Here is a 19,404-nt window from a genome sequence, read left to right as displayed (position 1 = left end):
GTTAAAGCTAAGGTTCAAAGATCTGCCATGAAGCTTAGCAGCAGCCAGCCAATAGGCAATAGATCTTGATGTGCTCATTAAAATGAACATCTTTGGTTTAAAGGTTTCAGATTTCTGCAGTCAGATATGCAGTGTGACACAGAGTCTAACACATTAATTATTGATTCGGGAAAGGTGACTGAGGTTCCATCTCGGGAATGTTTGCCATCTTCTGGCTTTATAGCCACTCAGTCAAAAAGCTTTAACAGTCAATTCTAACTGTAATTAAAAATATAACCAGATGGAGTTTTTAAATATCAAAATAACTAATATTAAATAGTAATATTAAAATTGGTTTATTGCATCTAGTGGGAGGGTTAAGAGTAGGGGTCTTGAGTTCTGCTTTGATGCAGCAAATCAGCTTTGCACAGATTACCTAAATTTTCGTCCTTCATTCCCAGTTTATGCACAAAAGGGTCTTCAGATAATTTTATATAGGGTTACTAGAATTTTCTGCCTTTCTACCTTTGAGACTTTTACATGAAAATTCCTCAAGATTATAATGAATTGCTGTGAATATACAGTAATCCCATATAATAGGAAGCAATATATGCAGCTTTCTTGAAAAACAAAACCTGTTCTCCTAACTCACCTTTCATAATTTGCAGTATGAATGAAGGTGTTAAGAATGAAGGGCTTCTAGGCCTTTATTATTCCTCTTCTATTTTTATTGAAAATAAATCCTAATGAAAAAGAATACCTTAATTGTTGTGGACATGAGTATCACGACCCATGATGTGAAATTTTTTAACTGCCAAGAATTGTAGCAGAAATAATGCATACTGCTGGGTCTTGCCTATATTAACCTAATTTCAGCTGCTGCTTTGATTTATTGAGGTGCAAGCTATTTTGCTTTCCAGGATGTAATAGTTTTGATTGAGGGCTGTGCTTCTAAGTCCAAACCATAGTTGGAGGGGCAGGCTGATTTTAATTCCATCTGTAAAATGATTTAGTTGTGTCTTTGAATTTTGTTTTTTGAAAAATGTTTAGTATTCTGCTGAACTTTGAGTAGTTGATGTGCCTGTGTATATATTTAAATAGCTAGTGTTAAAAATAGTCTTGTTTCAATGCAAATTGATTTTGCTGGAGCCATACTTATGAACTAGGCTGAAGGCCACATGCTAGAAATGAAGTGCGCTCTTCCCTTAGGGATGGCTGTCCAAAATCACCTGGCATTTGCCATAGAGTGAGAACATGCATACAGCCAGTTCCCTTGCAGCAATTACCATGCAATATATTCACACCCAGGTGACCTCAAGACAATTTACTTCTCTCCCTGCAGCTAGAGGAAAAGTACTGTGTGCTCTTAGTGTAGGAACACACTAGCTTATGGCTGGGACGTGTGCCATAGGAGCATAGGTGCTGTAACCTTGCTCTGCACAGTGGGACTGGTGCTGTGAGCTGGGTTGTAATTTCCACTCTAAGCAGTCTTCTGCTTCAAGTTGCTGTAGCTGTGTTCAACAGGAGTGTACCACCAGGACACAACACATAAGGTAGGCTTCAAGCTCTGTGTGTTTCCTTTGATTCCTTCTTTAGGTGGCCAGGTATCTCTTTTCTAGGCAGTAGGGTTTTAGCAGCCTCAGACTAACACCATTGGTGGAAGTAGTCTGCTGCTGCTGCCCTGAATTCTTGTGTTAGTGAACCCACCATTCCCCAGTTGTGTAAATCAATCCAAGTATAGGAAGCTAGAAGTCTGTGTCAAGAGGAAAATTCAAAGAACCTGTGAGTGGATTGGTATGTTCCTCCTATTCAGAAGGATGAATGCTGCTATTTGGTGAACTAGTTTATAAACTGGAGGGAAGAAAGAAAGCTGCCTTAGCCTCCTCCTTAGCAGTTGTACAGTTTCCACCTATGCACTTAGGTTTTCAAAACTAGGCTTGAAAATATCCTGAGCTGGCCCAGCTTTGAGCAGAAAGTTGGACCATGGACCTCCTGTGATCCCTGCCAGCATGAATTTTCATCTCATTTATGTGGCTGAAAATCTGATACTGCATGTGCATGTATACATGTATGTTCCAATTCTGGTAATAGCATCACCTTGGAGCATTCAAGTTACAAGTCGTGCCTTGGCGAGGACTTAGGGATGAAAGTGGAAGTAAGCATTAATAAAATCTCCCCATTCAGGGAGATTCTATAAGTAAGAGCAGTGCATTTCAGCTCTAGGAAGAAATTAGTTAAGTGACACCTCTTATAAACCTTATGATTTTTATTTTTTTCTGAAAAAAAATGCAGGTTAGCTTTAGAAGGGGAGAAGAGGCAAAGATTTTAAGAGAGATGGAGAGATTTAGGAGAACTAGGAGAAGTGAATGAAAGCCTTATTTTTATGCAGGAAAGAAAAGTGGTGTTTCTATACATAGAAAGTTAATGTCTCTTAAGTGGGTAGAAAGATTTTGTTTGTTTACAAAGGAGAACCTGAAAACATGTCTCTCTTTAAATCTTGAGCTTGGGCCATACTGTATTAGAAATCTGTATCTTCACTATATATAAAACATTCTTATCATATATATATTTAAATTTGTGCACTTGATTCATATGAGAAAAAGTATAGGTAAGTTTTAAGTTGGTTTTATCTTACTATAACTGGTTGTATAAAATACCCAAGTGCCCTTTACCTTAAGGAGCTACCAAGAAAGCGTATGACTGTATGTTTTACTTGGAAGGTAATTCTGTCTTAGGAATGGAGATACTTTTCTTCCTAAATCCAGTGTGGAAGTAGCATGCACTTTCATGGCTTTCTGACACTTTCTGGGAACTGAACTGAATTTCAAATGCATGTTGGGCTGCAAATTTTTTTTCTGTGCTGTTAATTGGGGAATGGTGAAGAGTTAGTGGAATTTGTGCTCTCAGGGCTGGAGGGCTTATATACAGTCTATCCAACAGCACCTTGAGGAAATCTGTAATTGTTGAGGCTTTGTACTGTGACAACTGAACTGGTGTCTGCAAGAATAGGAGACTTGTTCTTCACTTTGTCTACTAGGTTTGCAGTCTACTTGCTCTAATTTTTCTTTTCATTGCATGGCTGTGGTAGGGAAGTCTGGCCCTTTTGGGATTCTGTAGAAGATTTTATACTACAATACCATCAAGTCAGTGCATATAGTATTAGCAGAAGGAACCATGACTAATCCCATATCACGTGGGTCACTTTTTGTCCTTACCCTTTACAAGTAGAAAAAATGTGCAATGTAGCATAGTTCACGTTTTAATACACTCTGTACACTCTGCACTTAGGTAAGAAATGCTTCTGGAGGTGTTTGTTTCCCTGTCTCTGTTTTTCTGACCACCTGGATGGTCATGTTTGTTATCAGTACTTGGTGCTGGTGAAGGCTGCTTGCTTTCCTCCCCCACATCAAAGCTTAGAGATAGTAGCTCCTTGCAACGTATGTAACTGGCTTTTTATCACCCTGTTCTCTCTATGTGACATCTCCCACGATAACCACCCCCAAACAGACTGTTCTAGGAGGGCTTTTACAATTTGATTAAATGCTGGATGTGTATGAATGTCAGTGGATTGTGCTGAACTTCTTTCAGGGCCCTCAGCCTCACTTTGCACTTAAGGAGATGGTAACTCTGAAATACTTCTTCAAATTTATTTTCAATTAAGAGGAATTGCTAGAAATTCAGAGGCTGATAAAACTGAAGTAGTTCTAAGAATATTTGTAGACTGATTGTTCTGTCTTCAGCACCAAATGGTTTATTTTCCTGTGCAGAATTAACACCCTCTTTTACCCCTCATTACAAAGCAATAGGATTAGGAAGCTTTGAAATAATAGAACAACTCATAATATAGAAACAGAGACTTCACAGATGGGCTTTACGACAAATTCTATTTTATGTTGAATACTATACAAGCTGTATGTAAGTAGAAAGGAGAGAACGCAGAATGGACATTAGTTAAAAGCAACAAAATTACTGTCGTCTCTGCCCCCAACACTGTCAGTTTGAATTAAATCCATTCCCCTCTACTCTGGTCAGGATTTTCAAAGGTCATCAAAGGTACTACTGGGTTCCTCCAAAGTGTAGTCCTTGAGAAAATGTGCCAGGCACTTTTCAGTTGAGAGAGGGCAGATGATGGAGTAGGGAGCCAGCTTCTGAGCTTCCAGCAATGGGGTGTGTTCTCTTCTCCACCCACTGAACTAACTGCTTGTGGCTGGCTCAAGTGTAAGACTTGAGAGAGGGAAACTGCTAGCAGAGTAACCAAGGGGACAAAACAGAGATGTTGAGCATAAGAAGTAAACATATCCAAGACTGCCTAGGAACCTTTGGTTTCACCAGCATAAGCCCTTGTGTAGCATTGTTCATCATGAGGAAACCTGGTTTCTCATTGCTGCCTCACAGCAGTTTGTTGCCAAGCTCCTGAAATGAGCTGTGCTGAGGTGCTGTGCCTCTCAGGATTGTGGGTTCACAGGGTAGTGTGGCTTCTGGTATGCGTGGTGGCTTCTCACATGGAGCAGAATCCTTTGCCATATGCTGCAGCAGTCTAAATTGCTTCCTTGAAGAGGCTGTCCAAACAGCTGAACTCTTTCTTCTTTTCTCACTTCTGTGTATCTGTGTTAGGAAAGTGAGAATTTTGAGTTAAATCTTACACATTTCTCATTGGTATTAAAGAATGTTGTTTTATATAACATTTATTGGGAAGCATGTGCTGAACTTACTATAACCTGTGATGGGCTACTGGGCATCAGTGCAGTTGTGTTTGGTGTAGAAGAGATGAGTTTCGAAGTGGTGAATTGTAAAGATCCACTGTGGCAAAAACCTGCTACACTGGTCAGACTAAAATCAGTATGTGCATGTGTAGCCTTTCTGAATAGATGCAGAGATTTAAAGGATGCCATAGTGTGATGCTAGACAAGGATCTGTCAATAAAAGGTTTTCAGGTAGGGACAATAGCCGTGAGTCTTCAATTAACATGCTCTTTGTTTGTAAATGGGAATGGATGATTACAGAACGACAAAACCCAGATATTTTGTTTCTTTAGAAAAGAGGGTGATCAGATTTTCCAAGAGAAGCCTTTCAACTTTGTTGTGTATAATTTTCCAGCGTTTTTCCCTTCCCTCAAAACTGCTGCTTTTTGAAAACTTCACCTGGAACAGTGGATGCTTAGAAATAGTCAAATCCTGTGCTAGGGTGCTTCTGTGTCAAAGCATCCAAAATCTATAGCCATCTTTGGAAACAGAGGCCATAATTTCTCTGTACAGCCCCTACCAGAGGGGTTGTATGTGCTTTCTTCATAAGGTGTTTGAATGGCGCTGAGAAAGCATGCAGTGCAGTGTGTGTTAGAGCAGCATGACAAAAATACCTTGCATGTCTAGGGGAAACCCACATATGGATAGACTTTCCTGTCAGCTGGTAAATGAAGGAATAACACAGCCATGCTGCTATTGGTGGGCTTCAGTTAAAGCAAGTGTTGCCATTTTGCAGGTCTGTCACTGGAGCACTCAGCCAACTCAGTTGCCTCACGTGCTCGACTGTGTGAGAGGGAGGAGGAATTCATGGCTTGTTTTGAAACAGCGTGTGTCATTACTCAGGTATACTTGCAGGAGCTTGAAAAGGTAAGACTGAATTTACTCAGGGTGTTACCTGGTGGCCTTGGTGGGATTTCCAGGGTTTTGACAGCAAAAATGATGGGGGAAATAACAAGAGATCATAGACTATGAAGTGTGAGAATAAGTTGTAAGGAGTGAGATGTAAGCAGTTCCAAAATAGCAGCTTATCTGTTTTCTGCCTCTCTCCTCTAAGAATGATACCTGGAAAACAGTTTTGCCTGTGGTAAAGCTCAGAAAGCTTCAAATATGCTCAGGTTGTGTCTCAGGTTTAACACTTACTAGAGAGGAACTCAAACTTTGCATAACAAGTGGCATCTTGAAGGAACTCCAAGACATTTTATGTATCTGCTGTCTAAATGATACACAGTAGTGGATACTGAGATCTCCAATGAGCTGAAACTACCTTTTTTGGGTCATCCATAAAATTGAACAGGCAGTGTTTCACCTTCCCCATGTGAAACTGGAGGCACCTAAAGCATTAGTAGCAAGTAGCAAGATTCCTTATCCCCCACTATCTCAGAGGTGGACAAGGTATCTGGGGCAGGAGTTGGCAGGGCTCATTGATAGGGCTTTAAACTAGGTGTGAAGGGAGAAGGGGTTAATAATCTCATGCCTGCCTGTGACACACAGTGGGGCAGTACAGCAGGGGCAGAGGGAATGAACGCACTGCAGCTGGGGGAATAAACAGGATGAATTAAGGGCCACTGTGCTGCTGGAAAACCACGACATCATTGCTATTACTGAAACTTGGTGGGATGATTCCCGTGATTGGAGTGTAGGGATAGATGGGGACAAGCTCTTTAGGAAAGACAGGCAGGGTAGGAGGGGAGGAGGTGTTGCTCTCTACATCAGTGACCAGCTGGAATCAGTGGAGCTCCACCCTGGGGAAGGATGATGAGCTGGCTGAGAGCATATGGGTGAAGACTAAAGGGAAGACAGGGGATGTGATGTTATAGTAGGGGACAGTTAAAAGGCCATCTGACCAGCAGAACCAAACAGATGAGGCCTTACATAAGCAGATAGAAGTGACTTCACGTTCACAGGCCCTGGTCCTCATGAGGGATTTCAGTCATCCTGACATCTGCTGGAAAGACAGCACAGCAAGGCACCAGCAATCCAGGATGTTCCTGGAATGCATAGATGACAACTTTCTCCTCCAAATGGTGGAGGAACCAACAAGAAAAGGTGTTATGTTGGACCTTGTGCTCACCAACAGGGCAGGGCTGGTGACCAATATGGGGCTCAACCAGAACACGCTAGGATTTAAGAGCCTCTGGGAATCTAGGATGACATATCCCAAGCTTATGACACTGGACTTTGGCATGCAGACTTTGATTGCTTCAGGGATCTGCTGGCCAAAGTATTGTGGGAGAAAGCCCTAGAGAGAAGGGGGGCCCAGGACAGCTGGTCAGTGTTCAAGGGTCACCTTCTCTGTACCCAGGAGCAAAGTATACTGACAAAGAGGAAGGCAGGAAAGAATGTTGGGAGACCTGCCTGGATGAGCAAGGAGCTCCTAGACACACTGTCACAGAAAAAGAAACTGTACAAGGGAGTGGAAGATACAACAGCTAGAATGGGGGCATATAAGGAAGCTGTCCAAGTAGTGAGAGCCCTGGTTAGAAAGGCTAAAGCTCAGATAGAATTAAATCTATCCAGGGAGATCAAGTGGAATAGCAAAAGTTTCACAGATACATTAGTGGCCAAAGGAAGACTAAGGAAGGTGTAGGCCCCCTCTTCTGAGGGGAAAACAGGAGAACTGGTGACAAGTGATGTGGAGAAGGTCAAGGTTTTCAATTAATTCTTTACCTCAGTCTTGACTGCCAAGGGCTCCAGCCACAGTCCCGAAATCATAGACAATAATGGCAGGGGCTGGAGGAAGGAACTGCCCATTGTAAGTGAAGATCAGGTTCATGACCATCTGAAGAACTTGAGAGTGTATAAGTCCATGGCACCTGACAGGTTACACGCACAGGTGCTGAGGGAATTGGGGGATGAGGTCACTAAACCACTCTTCGTTTTATGACTGATGTCATTTATCTGGACCTGAGGAAAGCCTTTGTTACTGTCCCACATGACATCCTGATCTCCAAGCTGGTAAAATATGGGTTTGAGGGATGGACCACTCGGTGGATAAAGAACTGGCTTGACAGCCTCACCCAAAGAGTGGCTGTCAATGGGTCCATGCGAAAGTGGAAGCTAGTGACGAGTCTCTCAGGGATCAGTACTGGGACCAGTCTTGTTTAATGTCTTTGTTGGTGACGTGGACAGTGGCATTGAGTGCACCCTCAGCAAGTTCACCTACGACACCAAGCTGTGTGGTGCAGCAGACATGCTGGAGGGAAGGGATCCATCCAGTGGGACCTTGACAGGCTGGAGACCTTGACAACCTCATGAGGTTCAACAAGACCAAGTGCAAGGTCCTGCTTCTGGGATGGGGCTGTCCCAAGCACCGGTATAGGCTGGGCAGTGACTGGTGGGAGAGCAGACCTGAAGTACTGTGTCAAGTTCTGGAGCCCCTATTACAAGAAAGATACGGATGTGTTGGAATGTGTCCAGAGAAGGGCCACAAAGATGATTCAAGGGCTGGAGCACCTCTTCTGTGAGGACAGGCTAAGAGAGTTGGGGTTGTTCAGTTTGGAGAAGAGAAGGCTCCAACGAGACCTTATTGTGGTCTTTCAGTATCTGAAGGGGGCCTACAAGAAAGCTGGGGAGGGACTTTTTAGGGTCTTAGGTCTAGGGGGAATGGATCCAAGCTAGAGGAGGGTAGATTTAGATTAGATGTCAGGAAGAGGTTCTTCACCATAAGGGTAGTGAGACACTGGAACAGGTTGCCCAGTGTGGAAGTCCCATCCCTGGATGTTTTTTAAGGCCAGGCTGGATGTGGCTCTGGGCAATGTGATCTAGTGGAGGGTGTCCCTTCTCATGGGAGAGGGGTTGGAACTAGATGATCCTTGAGGTCCTTTCCAACCCTGACAATTCTGTTAATTCTGTGAATTAGCTGCTTAGTCAGTGGGTGACTGGAGTATAAAATGAGTACTGTGACCTTTGACCTTTTGACCAGGTAGTTCTGCTCTTCTCAGCAACAAAGGTGTGTGTCTGTTCCAGGTTTTATTTTCATTGCATTACAACAAGAAAAAAAATGAGCTTAGTACATGTACAAAAATCGTTAAGATAGCCAGCTAGCAAGTTACCTGGTCTTTTTTTTTTTAAAATGATATATCGTCCTTCCCTTGCAGAAGGATGAGTTCCTGCCAGTACTAGGCACTGTAAATGTTTTTACTGACAGCTTGTGTCTGTGAAGAATGAAAATAGTTTAAACTGTAATGCATTCATCTTCTGGATGCAGGGATAAGGGTGTAGGATTACTGAGAGATGTACTAAAAATCCATAGGCCTTCTCCTTTCCTGAATATAAAACTTGAAGAGTCCACAAATGGTAACTTTCAGTAATGAGAGCAGCTACCGGTAAGGAAGCAAAAGCGAGAAGGGTTTGATAGGAGAAACAGAGGGAACGCTACTCAGAAGAATCTTAATTCTTCCATCAGTACTCCTGATATCTTACTAACTCTTACAAAATATTTGGTAAGATAGATCTAACTACTGAAATATTGCATTAATATTTCTGTGCAAGATGCTGGATCTATGTGGTAAGCCCTGGGCTTACTTTATTAAAAGTTAGAGAGTAATAAGAGATGATGTTTCAAAACTCATATTGCACGCTGAATGAACATCAGTATATAGTTTATTTTAAAATTGACTTTGGAATGTTTTTTAATAGATAATGAAGGAATGTTTTCAAGTAGTCTGAGGAGGAATCTGATCACAGAAGCTTTTTTTTTTGTTGTTGTTTTTTTTTTAATCTCTGGCTCATGAGGAGCTGGCTAATTTGAACAGTTATGGGTAATCCCAGATATTTCTTTCCTCTCCTCACAGACTTTAAACAACACACATTCAAGGAGTATCAAAAGCAGCAATGTGACTTACTCTGAGTTTGAACTTTCCTACTTCCTGGAAGCAGCACTACAGAGTGCCTATGTGACTCATCTAAAGAAGGGGTAGGTGGATGGAGATATTAGTAAAAATAAAGTAGCATGTTTTGTTTCAAAACGGATGAAGGCTTACTTTGTGTTCTGTTATGACTCTATTGCTGCTGGCTCGCTTCAAGTCCCCTCAGTGTTGTCCCCTCCCTCCTATTTGTATTTATATTTCTCTGAAGAGTCGTAAGCCTTGGTTTTGCACATCCACAAATAGGGTGGAGTATAGAGCAATTTTTGTCTTGAGTCAGCTCTGTTCCCTGTGGAGACGAGGAGAGTTTGACTGTAAAGAGAGAGTGGGATTTATGCTGCTGTTTGCTTTTAATGTGTTTAGCCACAGGGCCTGGTTTAAAGCTCAGTGATATCTTATGGGTATTTTTTTTCATTTATCTACTTGCTTGTTTGTTTATTTAAGGTCTTGAATATCCTGATCAATGCTCCAAATCTATGTCATTTTACTAGAGAGAATGCATATGGGAACAGTGCTATTCCAGGGTATTTATTATGCCTCTGAAATACAGCTCCCAGTGAACCTTGTTAGGCCCAGAGGATCTGGTATCTGCAAGCTGCAAGCCTACAGTGAATTTCACCTGAAGAAAACCTTTTCAAGAACAGTACAAAGAGACATTGTAAATACCCACTTCCAAAGGCTGTTGTTGAAGGCATGCTGTTCCCTAAACCAGACCATGTCTTCAAAACATAATCAACTCTAGCTAATGGAGAGTTGTCATGTAGGAAGAGTCTCTTCAACATAAGTAAACAATACTTGAAGGAATTCATCCTTCCCTGGTCCTGTTCTTGCACTATATTTTCCCATTTATTCTCAAGGAATCAGATACTGAATTTCTCACTGCTCTGTTTTATATTGTTGGTCAAAGATTTACAAACATTTTTAAGCAAACCATCTTTGAACGTGTTTCATTTTGGCTGTTTTTTTACCTTCACTTCCAGTCAAAGATATTTTGTCTCACTTTCTTCATTCCTCTTCCTTTTCCTGCTAAAACGGACTAAAATGAGGAAAGCAAACAATGAGGAAAAATTGACAAGAAGCCTGTGTGCAGGCAAAAAATCAGTTTAAATTCTTCTGTAGAAAAGTAATACTTTTTTTTTTCCTTCTTCCTTATTTGGAGGAGGCATTGCTTATTGTTAAGGGGTTTTTGCTAGTATTTTATCCTCCAAGAATGACTCTAAATGCAACTCTGAATAGCCTCTGTGTTTCCCATTCTTTCATTAAAAGCCTGGCCTGTGTGTACAGTGAGGCTATATTCATAAGAATATCCAAGAAAGGTGCCTTCAGGTAAGCCTTGTTTAACCAATGGCTTACAAATGCACAAAGCCCAAAAGTTGTAAAATTACCACTTTAGTCAGGTCAGTACAAGTTTGCGTGTAAAGAAAGTGTGGACTTACAAGTATAAGGTGTGGACTTAGTATCACCTTGGTGTTAGATGATAAGTATATGGTTTTCCTGGATGAGTTGGTGTTTGACCAGCTGTGGCACAGCATATGCTTTCCTAGACTTTTGCCATTCTCATCGCAATCAAAAAGCTCAGCTCTTGCCATCAAGAGCTCATTAACTATGTAATAAAATAAAATCTCGTTTAGAACATACGGCTCTGATGTCCTCTAGGCACCTTTTGGATATCAAACTCACTTATGTTAATTTTATTCAGCAATGTTTTAAATTCAGTCTTCATCAGTTCAGTATTTCCACTGGGGGCTTTTAGCAGTTACTGTGGACCCTGCTTGCTCCTTTCTCGTGTTATTTTAATGACAGCCTTAACAAACAAAACAAAAAAAAAAAACACAACCAAAACCAACCCACAAAAAGCCTAACGTAGAACAATTTGGAATAAAATACACACACTTTGATTATATGCTGAATTGCTGCAATAATAGCAAAATGTTCTCTGTATCTATCTCAATGCCATGGCTGAAACAGAAACAGAGCCCCGTGCACTCCTTACCTCTTAACAGTGCAAGTGAGAAACACTGCCAAGGAAATGAAACATGGTGGGGTGGAATGAGACCGTCAGGACTCTGCAGATTCTCTGTACCCCCAGCCACTGTTAATGTGTGGTTTCTGCCAGCAGAGGGCGTAAACAGCATTGGGATATATTAAAGAAAAGGGAAGTGGGAAGAAGCTTTTCAGGGTGCTTCATGTGTATCATAAATTTCTCTACTCAATACTGAACAGCTCAAATAAATGTTTTTGTTATCCTTATTGCTTCCAGTGCTTTCAGGTAGGAAATAAGCCCTGGATGATGAATGCTCAAGCTGGCAGAGGGGTAGCTCCTATCGGAGGGGATGTACTTCCCCAGTAGCACATGTTTACAAAAGGGAGAATGAGTGCTTTATTCTTGTCTTGCCAGGTGGAAGTGCAGAAATATATCACTGGTGTTGTCATGCTTTTGTTCCTTCTGACAGCAACAGCCATGCCCCTATTGAAGCATGGTCAGGGATGCCCTTTTCTCTTGCAGTGTGTAGTGGAAAGCACAAAACAATGGTCCTGTCTCCCTTTCTGATCTTGAGCTGCTGGATGTAATGACCAGCAATCTTTGCAGCTGTGGGAGGATCAGATGCTTTTAAATAAGGTGTTTAGTTAAAAACATTGTACTGCTGAAGACATGATTCTTGCAGTTGTTTGCCCTGCTGAATCCCAAGAAAGGTTTCTTTTATTCTTCCAGTGAGCAATGTTGATGCTGTGAGTGCAGAATATAGGCAGTCAGTTGCTATTGTACTGTAGGAGGTAGTCAGTTGTCTTTCCTGTTAGCATCTGCACTGGGTTTTGGTTATTTTTGTTCGGTTAATTTTGTGGAGTGTGGGTTTGTTTGGTTTGGGGTTTGGTATTTTTTGTTTTGGTTTGGTTTTTGTCTGATGTGGGTGTGTGAAGATTAGGCTCATTTCTTAACTGCCTTTCAGTGTGTTGAACAACTATTACTATTTTGTACTGTTACGGGGTCTTTGGTCAAGATGCTCTTAGTATTTTCTTAGGGCAAGCAGCCTTAGTTTGAGTGAAGGAATGGTTATATGTATGCTACTCTCTTAATGACAGAAAGAGGGAGACTTACACAATTCTTTCTAGTGCTTAGTTCCTTTTTGAAATATTTATAGACTTCTGTTGCATGGGAACTTCAAGAGTAACTGTTTTACAGTAAAATCTGATGAACAAAGGTAGACATGACAATCTCCAACAGACTGATAATCTCTTCCGAGGAACCCTAATGGCTCTCTTGTCATTTATCTTCTCTTCAGTCCTCACAATCTAGCACCTTATCCATGACACCAGGACATTGCAGCTGTTAATTTGGCAGTTATCCTTACTGCCTACTAGATAGATCCAGATAAGCGTTAAGCTTTTGTTTTATATTGTGGGGTTTTTAGCTCCCCACTTTTGTGAGACAGGCTGGCATTAGGAAACTCTAATGTGATTTGTTGTAGTTACTTGTCTTCATTCATAGGAATCTAAAGCTTTCTTCTTCAGGTGCATGAATGGCCACTTAAGGAGAGAGTATGAATGTTTAGAGATGGAAATATGTAAAAGGAGCTGGCAAAGGCAATGTTGATGCTGTTGTTTGCTTCAAGTACCACCTTCCCTGGGGAGGTGCCTCTGCGAACTGCCATGTGCTTATCTTGAGATTAGTCTCTACCATCTGTTAGCAGCTAACTGTTTTAACAGTTAATGAGTGGGGATAAGAACATGGTCTTCTGGTGCCCCTGTTTTTGGGGAACTGTCATTGCAGGCAGTCCCCTCTGGTTCATTATCAATATTTTTCCTCAGCAATTTGCGTAGAAAACGAGGTGTTTATTGTTGTCTGTTTTAAAATTTTGTGTAGTGTTAACCAATCAGTATGACATAAATGTGATGTGACTAGTTGGGTTCATGGACAGTAATTAGTTATCTTGTGTTATTAGCAGGATACATGAACAAACAAAACAGCTTTTCATGCCAAGCTGGACTGACTGGACTCAACATGCACTTTATCACAGTTTGTGCCTGTGATTTTCTGTGTACTCTTTATTACATTAGCTATAATTGAATACTAAACTACATTTCATCATGTTTTTTTAAATGCCTCTCTTGCTGCTTTTGTGGCTAAAACCAAGGCAGTTTAATGACCACATGCTTTTCCCTTCCTGTTCTCCCCATTTTATTTTCTGGCATCCTACTAGTGCAGTAGCTGTTCATGGACTCTTCCAGTTCATTTAATTTCCATGATGTGATGTTCACTTATGCTGTGGCTTGAGGCAAGAGTATCTGGGATTTCCAGATGATTTTCAAGTCCTGCAGAGGCTCAAGATTTCTTAGTTTCTGATCTAGACAAGATCAAATAGATTCACCATGGATTGCCAGAGGCTTTATGTTTGCATCCCTTACCTACACACATTTATTTCTGTTCAAATATATACTTCTGCTTTTGTTAAATTTTTGAGGTCTAACTGAAAAAAATTATTCAAATTTAGTATAGGAAGGACATCTATTAATAGAAATTAAGTTCCTTATAATTACAAATAGAGCAATTTGTACACTTAAAATGAAACGTGTGCTTGGATGGCCTCCTGGCTGGGAACAATAGAGCAGAAAGACAAACTCTTATAGTGAGATATGTTTGCAGACTGCTGACAGGTGTCTCCTGTCATGGCTCAATAATGTTTGATAGAGTTCAAAATACTAAAGCTGCTAAACCAGATCCTCAGTCCCGTAGAAATGGTATCGTTGTCAGATGCTTTCTGAGTTGAGAGTTCAGAGTATGAAGCAGATGGCTCTGTCAGAGAACCTAATCACACAAACACCTCTCTGGGAAGTGGTGAGCTCTTGGTGCGCCTCCCATGCTACCCATTTTGCACTCCTGCCTCCCGTTGAAGGTGTTCCCAGGCATTTATCATGCAGTTTTTGGTTTCAACAATGACTACTTGGCAGATAGGCAGCAATTTGCCATTTCTTTTTTTTCATTTCCTTTAATATGTCAAAATTCCTTCATTTTCCTCTTGCATTCATGCCAGACCAAGGTATTTCTGCCATGAAGTTTAACTTGGTTTATGGCCTTATCTGGAACTGAAATAGTGCTCCAGTCCTCTGGGACCAAAACTGTCTCTTCTGAGCACATTCTGAGGGTTTTTCATCCCTTAAGAGATTATGTGCTAAGTGTAGAATTAATTTGCTTTACAAGTGGTCACTAATCTTCCTTTTGATGCTACTTAACAGAATTCTTTGACTTTTTATTAAGACAAATACCATAATCTTAAGAAGAAATCTAAATATGTGTTTTTGAGAATGTTGTAGAAATGTCATAGACCATAACTCTTCTCTCTACCCTCTTAAGGAGCCCAAGGAAGTACAGGAAATCCCAGTGCTTTGCAGGAACTGAGGAGAGCAGTTGTGCAGGTGCATTTTATTTAGATGGGGAAATTTCTCAGGTCTTAGTTTCAGTTTTTGGCTCTGGCCAGCCTGATCTAGTGTGGTGTGTCCCTGCCCATGGCAGGGGGGTTGGAACCAGATGATCCTTGTGGTCCCTTCCAACCCTGATTCTATGATAGTATCTGATAGTAAACAGCATGTAAACAGCTCTGTTGGATTTGGTGTGAGAACTCCATCTGCATAAATACCACCATGCGCTTCTTTTGCTTCCCTCAGTTTAAGGTCCAGAACTGCATCCTTGTTGGGTGTGTTCTTTCTCAGACCCACAGAAAAGGACCTGATGTCTTGGCCCTGTAGTTGGAGAACTTGCTTTATGTGCAGAAAATTCTTCCAGAATAAGCTAAGCTGGCAGTTAATACACCAGTGCATTGCATATCTAATTGTCTTTATTTCAGTACATCATTGCTCCTTTTCAAATAGTTTGTATTTCTTTGGGTAGCTTCCACCCTGCCTTGAAAGTGAGATGAACCATTTCGTAGTTAACTGTGGTGGTAGGGCCATCTCCTTAGCCTTGGAGAGCTTATGGGATGCAAATGTGTTAACTAGTACATCCAGTGTTTTAATCTTCCCTCTCCACATCTCATTTAGTGCTCAAGACACACAATTAAGATACCATTTGGTAACTAGTCTGCTTTAATTGCTTATGGTGTGTGCAAAGTAATGTGATTATTTCCCCCCCCCCACCCCCAGCCTAGCCCTGTTTTATTGCAGGTTAAGCTGTGCTTACAGTTACTGCAACTTAGCTGCCTCACAAGAAACTGTTTAAACCACTGTAATTTCACCATGTGTCTGGGCCATCAGACACAAGGCATTTAAGCACCACCTAAAACGAATCGTCATTGAATAACATCATGTAAGCTCAGTATAATTCAAACAAGTGCAATCTGTGTACGGAGGAGATTTGGATGCTTTTAGGAAGAAGCATCTGCTTTGTAAATATGAGCTAAGAAAGGCTTCCAAGCATTCCCTGTTTGTTAAATGTGAATCTTCTCCTCAGAAGCCATCTGGAGCAGGCATGCTGCAGGCACTGCCTTGCTCCGTGTCATTGTCCTGTCTGTGCCTCAGAGTGACTTGTCTCGCTGCTGTTTGGTATTAGTGATTGTTTCATTGGTTTGTTTGAATGTCAGATTTGTGGCCAAGCTTTGGCACATTACAAAAATATATTGTGTATCAATGTGCTGTTTTTTGATGGGGGTTAGGATTTTTTTTAATCTTATTTTTATATTTTCTGCTTTCCCCATAGAAATATTGTGAAAGGAATGAGGAGTCTGCGAGAAATACTACGAACTGTGGAAACAAAAGCTACTCAGACCTTCAAAATGGTAAGGGAAATGGGAGATGGGAAGATGGGATAATCTGCTCTGCAGGAATTCTCTTTATTAACCAGTGCAGTAGGACAAAAATGTATTTGTCCTCACTTGACTGGTTGCTGCCTCACCTCCTGCTTGAATTTTTGAAAATGATGTTATCAAGTGATGCACTTAATTCAAAGACCTGCCTGCTTCAAAATTACAAGCCTCAGACCTGGCCATCTGGGTTTGGGTTGGGTTTTATAGAGCATTTACCAGCCCTGGTAGAAATGTGGATGTGTTTAGTTTGATAGTTCTGTCCTTAGGTGATAATGTCTTGGTTTTGTTCCTGCTTTTCAGTGTGTATACATGCATTCCTTTTTACATTTGCCTGTAGAAGCATTCAGTTCTTCTGGCTCTTGCAACAAGCAGTGCCTTTTTAGATTCAAGTGCTTCATTGTTCTTCCTGTAAAGCTCCCTTCAGTACAGTACAGAGTGATTGTAATTTTTATTAGTTTAAAATTCTTTTTCTATATATACGTATTTTTTTAATGTTGGCATTCTGCATCCTGTTATCCTAGGTGTCTCTGGTAAAGAAAACATGGAAGATGTTATTTATGTGCCTGTTTAACTTCATTAGACCTTTAACTGGTTATTCCTTGTCTCTCCTTTAAAAGATCTTATCCTGAAGTACTCAGGAGGTGACAAGGTCAACAACATGCAGAATAGCAGTCTTGGAAACTTTGCAGCCCTAAAAGCATTAATTTTGATACAACAGAACCTGTTTTGTGCTTAGTTCAGCTTTGTTTTGTGTAATTCCTGAGAATTTTGGCAAGGAAGGTAGGCATGGGCTTGCATAGGTTTGCATGGGTTTTGGAGATGCAGAGTACTGGGTTCCAGTGGATAGACCAACATGTATCTAGCTGCCACACAAATGCAGAGCGAAAAAGAAAGTGCAAGACTATACTGGGTGCTTTTTTGCCCATCTGCATGTTTTGGAACTTCTGTTCCAATGAATCTTCTTGTTGCTTTGGTGATCACTGTACATACCTAATCGAGAATACAGACGCATACAGAAGTTTGTGCAGGGAATTAGAAGAGGTGACTTAAACAATTGTCACACTCCCAACAGTTGCAATCTTTTCCAAATTGAAATCAGAGTTCAGGGGATTTTGGTTGCTTGCCTGTTGCAGCATTTTGCTGAAATAAGTCTAACCATCTGCTATTCCTATACCACTTCAGAACATGGCACTCAAATGCTCCTGTCCCTATGCAACTGGGGAGAGCTGTATAACACCCCTGAGGAATTTATCCCTTAAGAGGAAATCTAAAAGTATTCATTCATCCAATACTTCTTCTTGGGAATTCCATTTTACTAGAATTTTTATTTTCATACTTATTTTTAAAGAGCTGTCAAAGAGGGCAAAGTAAGGAAAGTGCCTAATTAAACAAGTTTTTCAAGCATGAAAGTGAAGCACATAATTTAAAAAAATTCTCCCCCCTAATTTATGAGATCACAGTGTTCTTCAAGCATAATGATGCTTTTTTTAGCCTAAGGCAGCAAAAATATAAATCAGAGTCTTGGCTTTTTCTGGTTTGTTTTGTCTTATTCAAAACAAGAGTGAAGTTAATTTACAGAGCTGCTGTACTCTATGTTAAAATCAAAGACACTAAAAGTATTTGGTGCTTGCCTTTTTGAAAGGCTTAGCAAAAATTGTACTCCTACTTCTGCATGAACCAGTAGAAATCTTTCTGTGGCTGGCATATTATTTTTCCCTCCCTTATTAGACTGTAGGAAAACCATATAGGAGAGTTGGCTCCTCAGGGTAGGACTGACTAAATAATTGCATACTGAGATGATAAAATGATACTGGGTAATGTTGCAGAGCCCTAGGCCATTTTGCTCATAGTTACTTGCTATAAAAAGCATAGAAAAACCCACTTAGATGACTTTCTGTAACTTGTCAGTAGGCATGCATGTCTTGGGGTTTCAAGAGAGTTGTGTGTGACAGACAGTATTTCTCTGAGGCACTGTCGTACATTTAGATTGTTTTGCCGTTTGCTAGGTACACCTATGAAACCTCCCTTTCTGGTGTTTAAGAAAGAGCACATGCTACTGTGGCTACATTTTAGATTAATTCAATGATTGCATTTGTGGTGAGGTGGATGGAACTAAAGAACCTTGCACCCAAATAAGTTATTTTTCTGAATCTGGTAACAGGAACTTTAACCTCAGTATGATTTATTTGGTGCCGGAGATGTCATATATTAAGTGGAATAATGCTTCAGTTTATCAGTTGTACCTATCCTGGTATTTAAAAGAAAATAACTCTCAGTGGCCTTACAATACATCTCAAAACATAAATTGCATATAAAATACATATGCAGTGGTTGGAGAAGTTCCAAAATAATATTTAGAAGCATTAGGACAGGAGAGCTGAAGTTTCCCCTGGCCTTGGCTCTGTACAGTATATGCTTTACAGCTTAGAGGGCTGTGCTGCATAGAATTCATAGAAGATGTCACCTATTTTTCATGTCTCTGTGCTTGTTTGCATGTTCCTCTATTTACAGCGCAAAAAAAATGAGAGATTTGTTGGTTGGGGGACAGGAAAAAATGCCAAAGGTAGTTTTGGAACTGCCACAAGCCCGCTTTAGGCCCAGCTGTCTATGAACTGGAGTTCTTGGTCACTTGATGACTGAAAAAGTGACTGGGATGTTGCTGTCCCAATATAAAGTTTCTAACTGTCTTCTCTCCTCCCTCCATTACTGCAACAAAAAGAGAGAAGTAGTACTAAGACTAAGGTATAAAAGGCTGCAGAAAGAGTGATAGTAACATATAAAAGGTTGATCTTTTAAACCTAATATAAAAGTAGCCTCTGGGCTGAGACCTGCACACAAAAATCTGAGATGGAGAACACAGTGGAGTGCCATCATACTCAAAAATAGTAATGTTTGTGAGATTGTCTCTGCTGTCCCTGTGGCAATCAGTTGTCGTTGTTCACCAAAGTGTCCTTCGCTGTTACACCTTTTTGATACTTTTTTTCTTACAGCTTTGCAGCAAGACTATGTAAATACAGAAGGTTG

At 40.7% G+C, this 19,404-nt stretch overlaps 1 protein-coding gene across 1 annotated transcript in view; it reads left to right on the top strand.

Moving 5' to 3' along the window:
• The window catches only part of TTC7A (tetratricopeptide repeat domain 7A), a 181,703-nt gene that overhangs the window by 11,752 nt on the left and 150,547 nt on the right, over positions 1-19,404 (top strand). Inside the window, exons 4-6 of the mRNA XM_054399317.1 lie at positions 5,458-5,588; positions 9,515-9,636; positions 16,275-16,353. Of these exons, the coding sequence (XP_054255292.1) occupies positions 5,458-5,588; positions 9,515-9,636; positions 16,275-16,353 (332 nt within the window). The remainder of the gene's footprint in view (positions 1-5,457; positions 5,589-9,514; positions 9,637-16,274; positions 16,354-19,404) is intronic.

Source organism: Indicator indicator, chromosome 2, assembly GCF_027791375.1.
Source record: "Indicator indicator isolate 239-I01 chromosome 2, UM_Iind_1.1, whole genome shotgun sequence".
In the NCBI taxonomy this organism is placed as follows: Eukaryota; Metazoa; Chordata; class Aves; order Piciformes; family Indicatoridae; genus Indicator; species Indicator indicator.
Note: the sequence above shows the minus strand (reverse complement) of the source record. Positions and strands in the feature narration are given on the sequence as shown.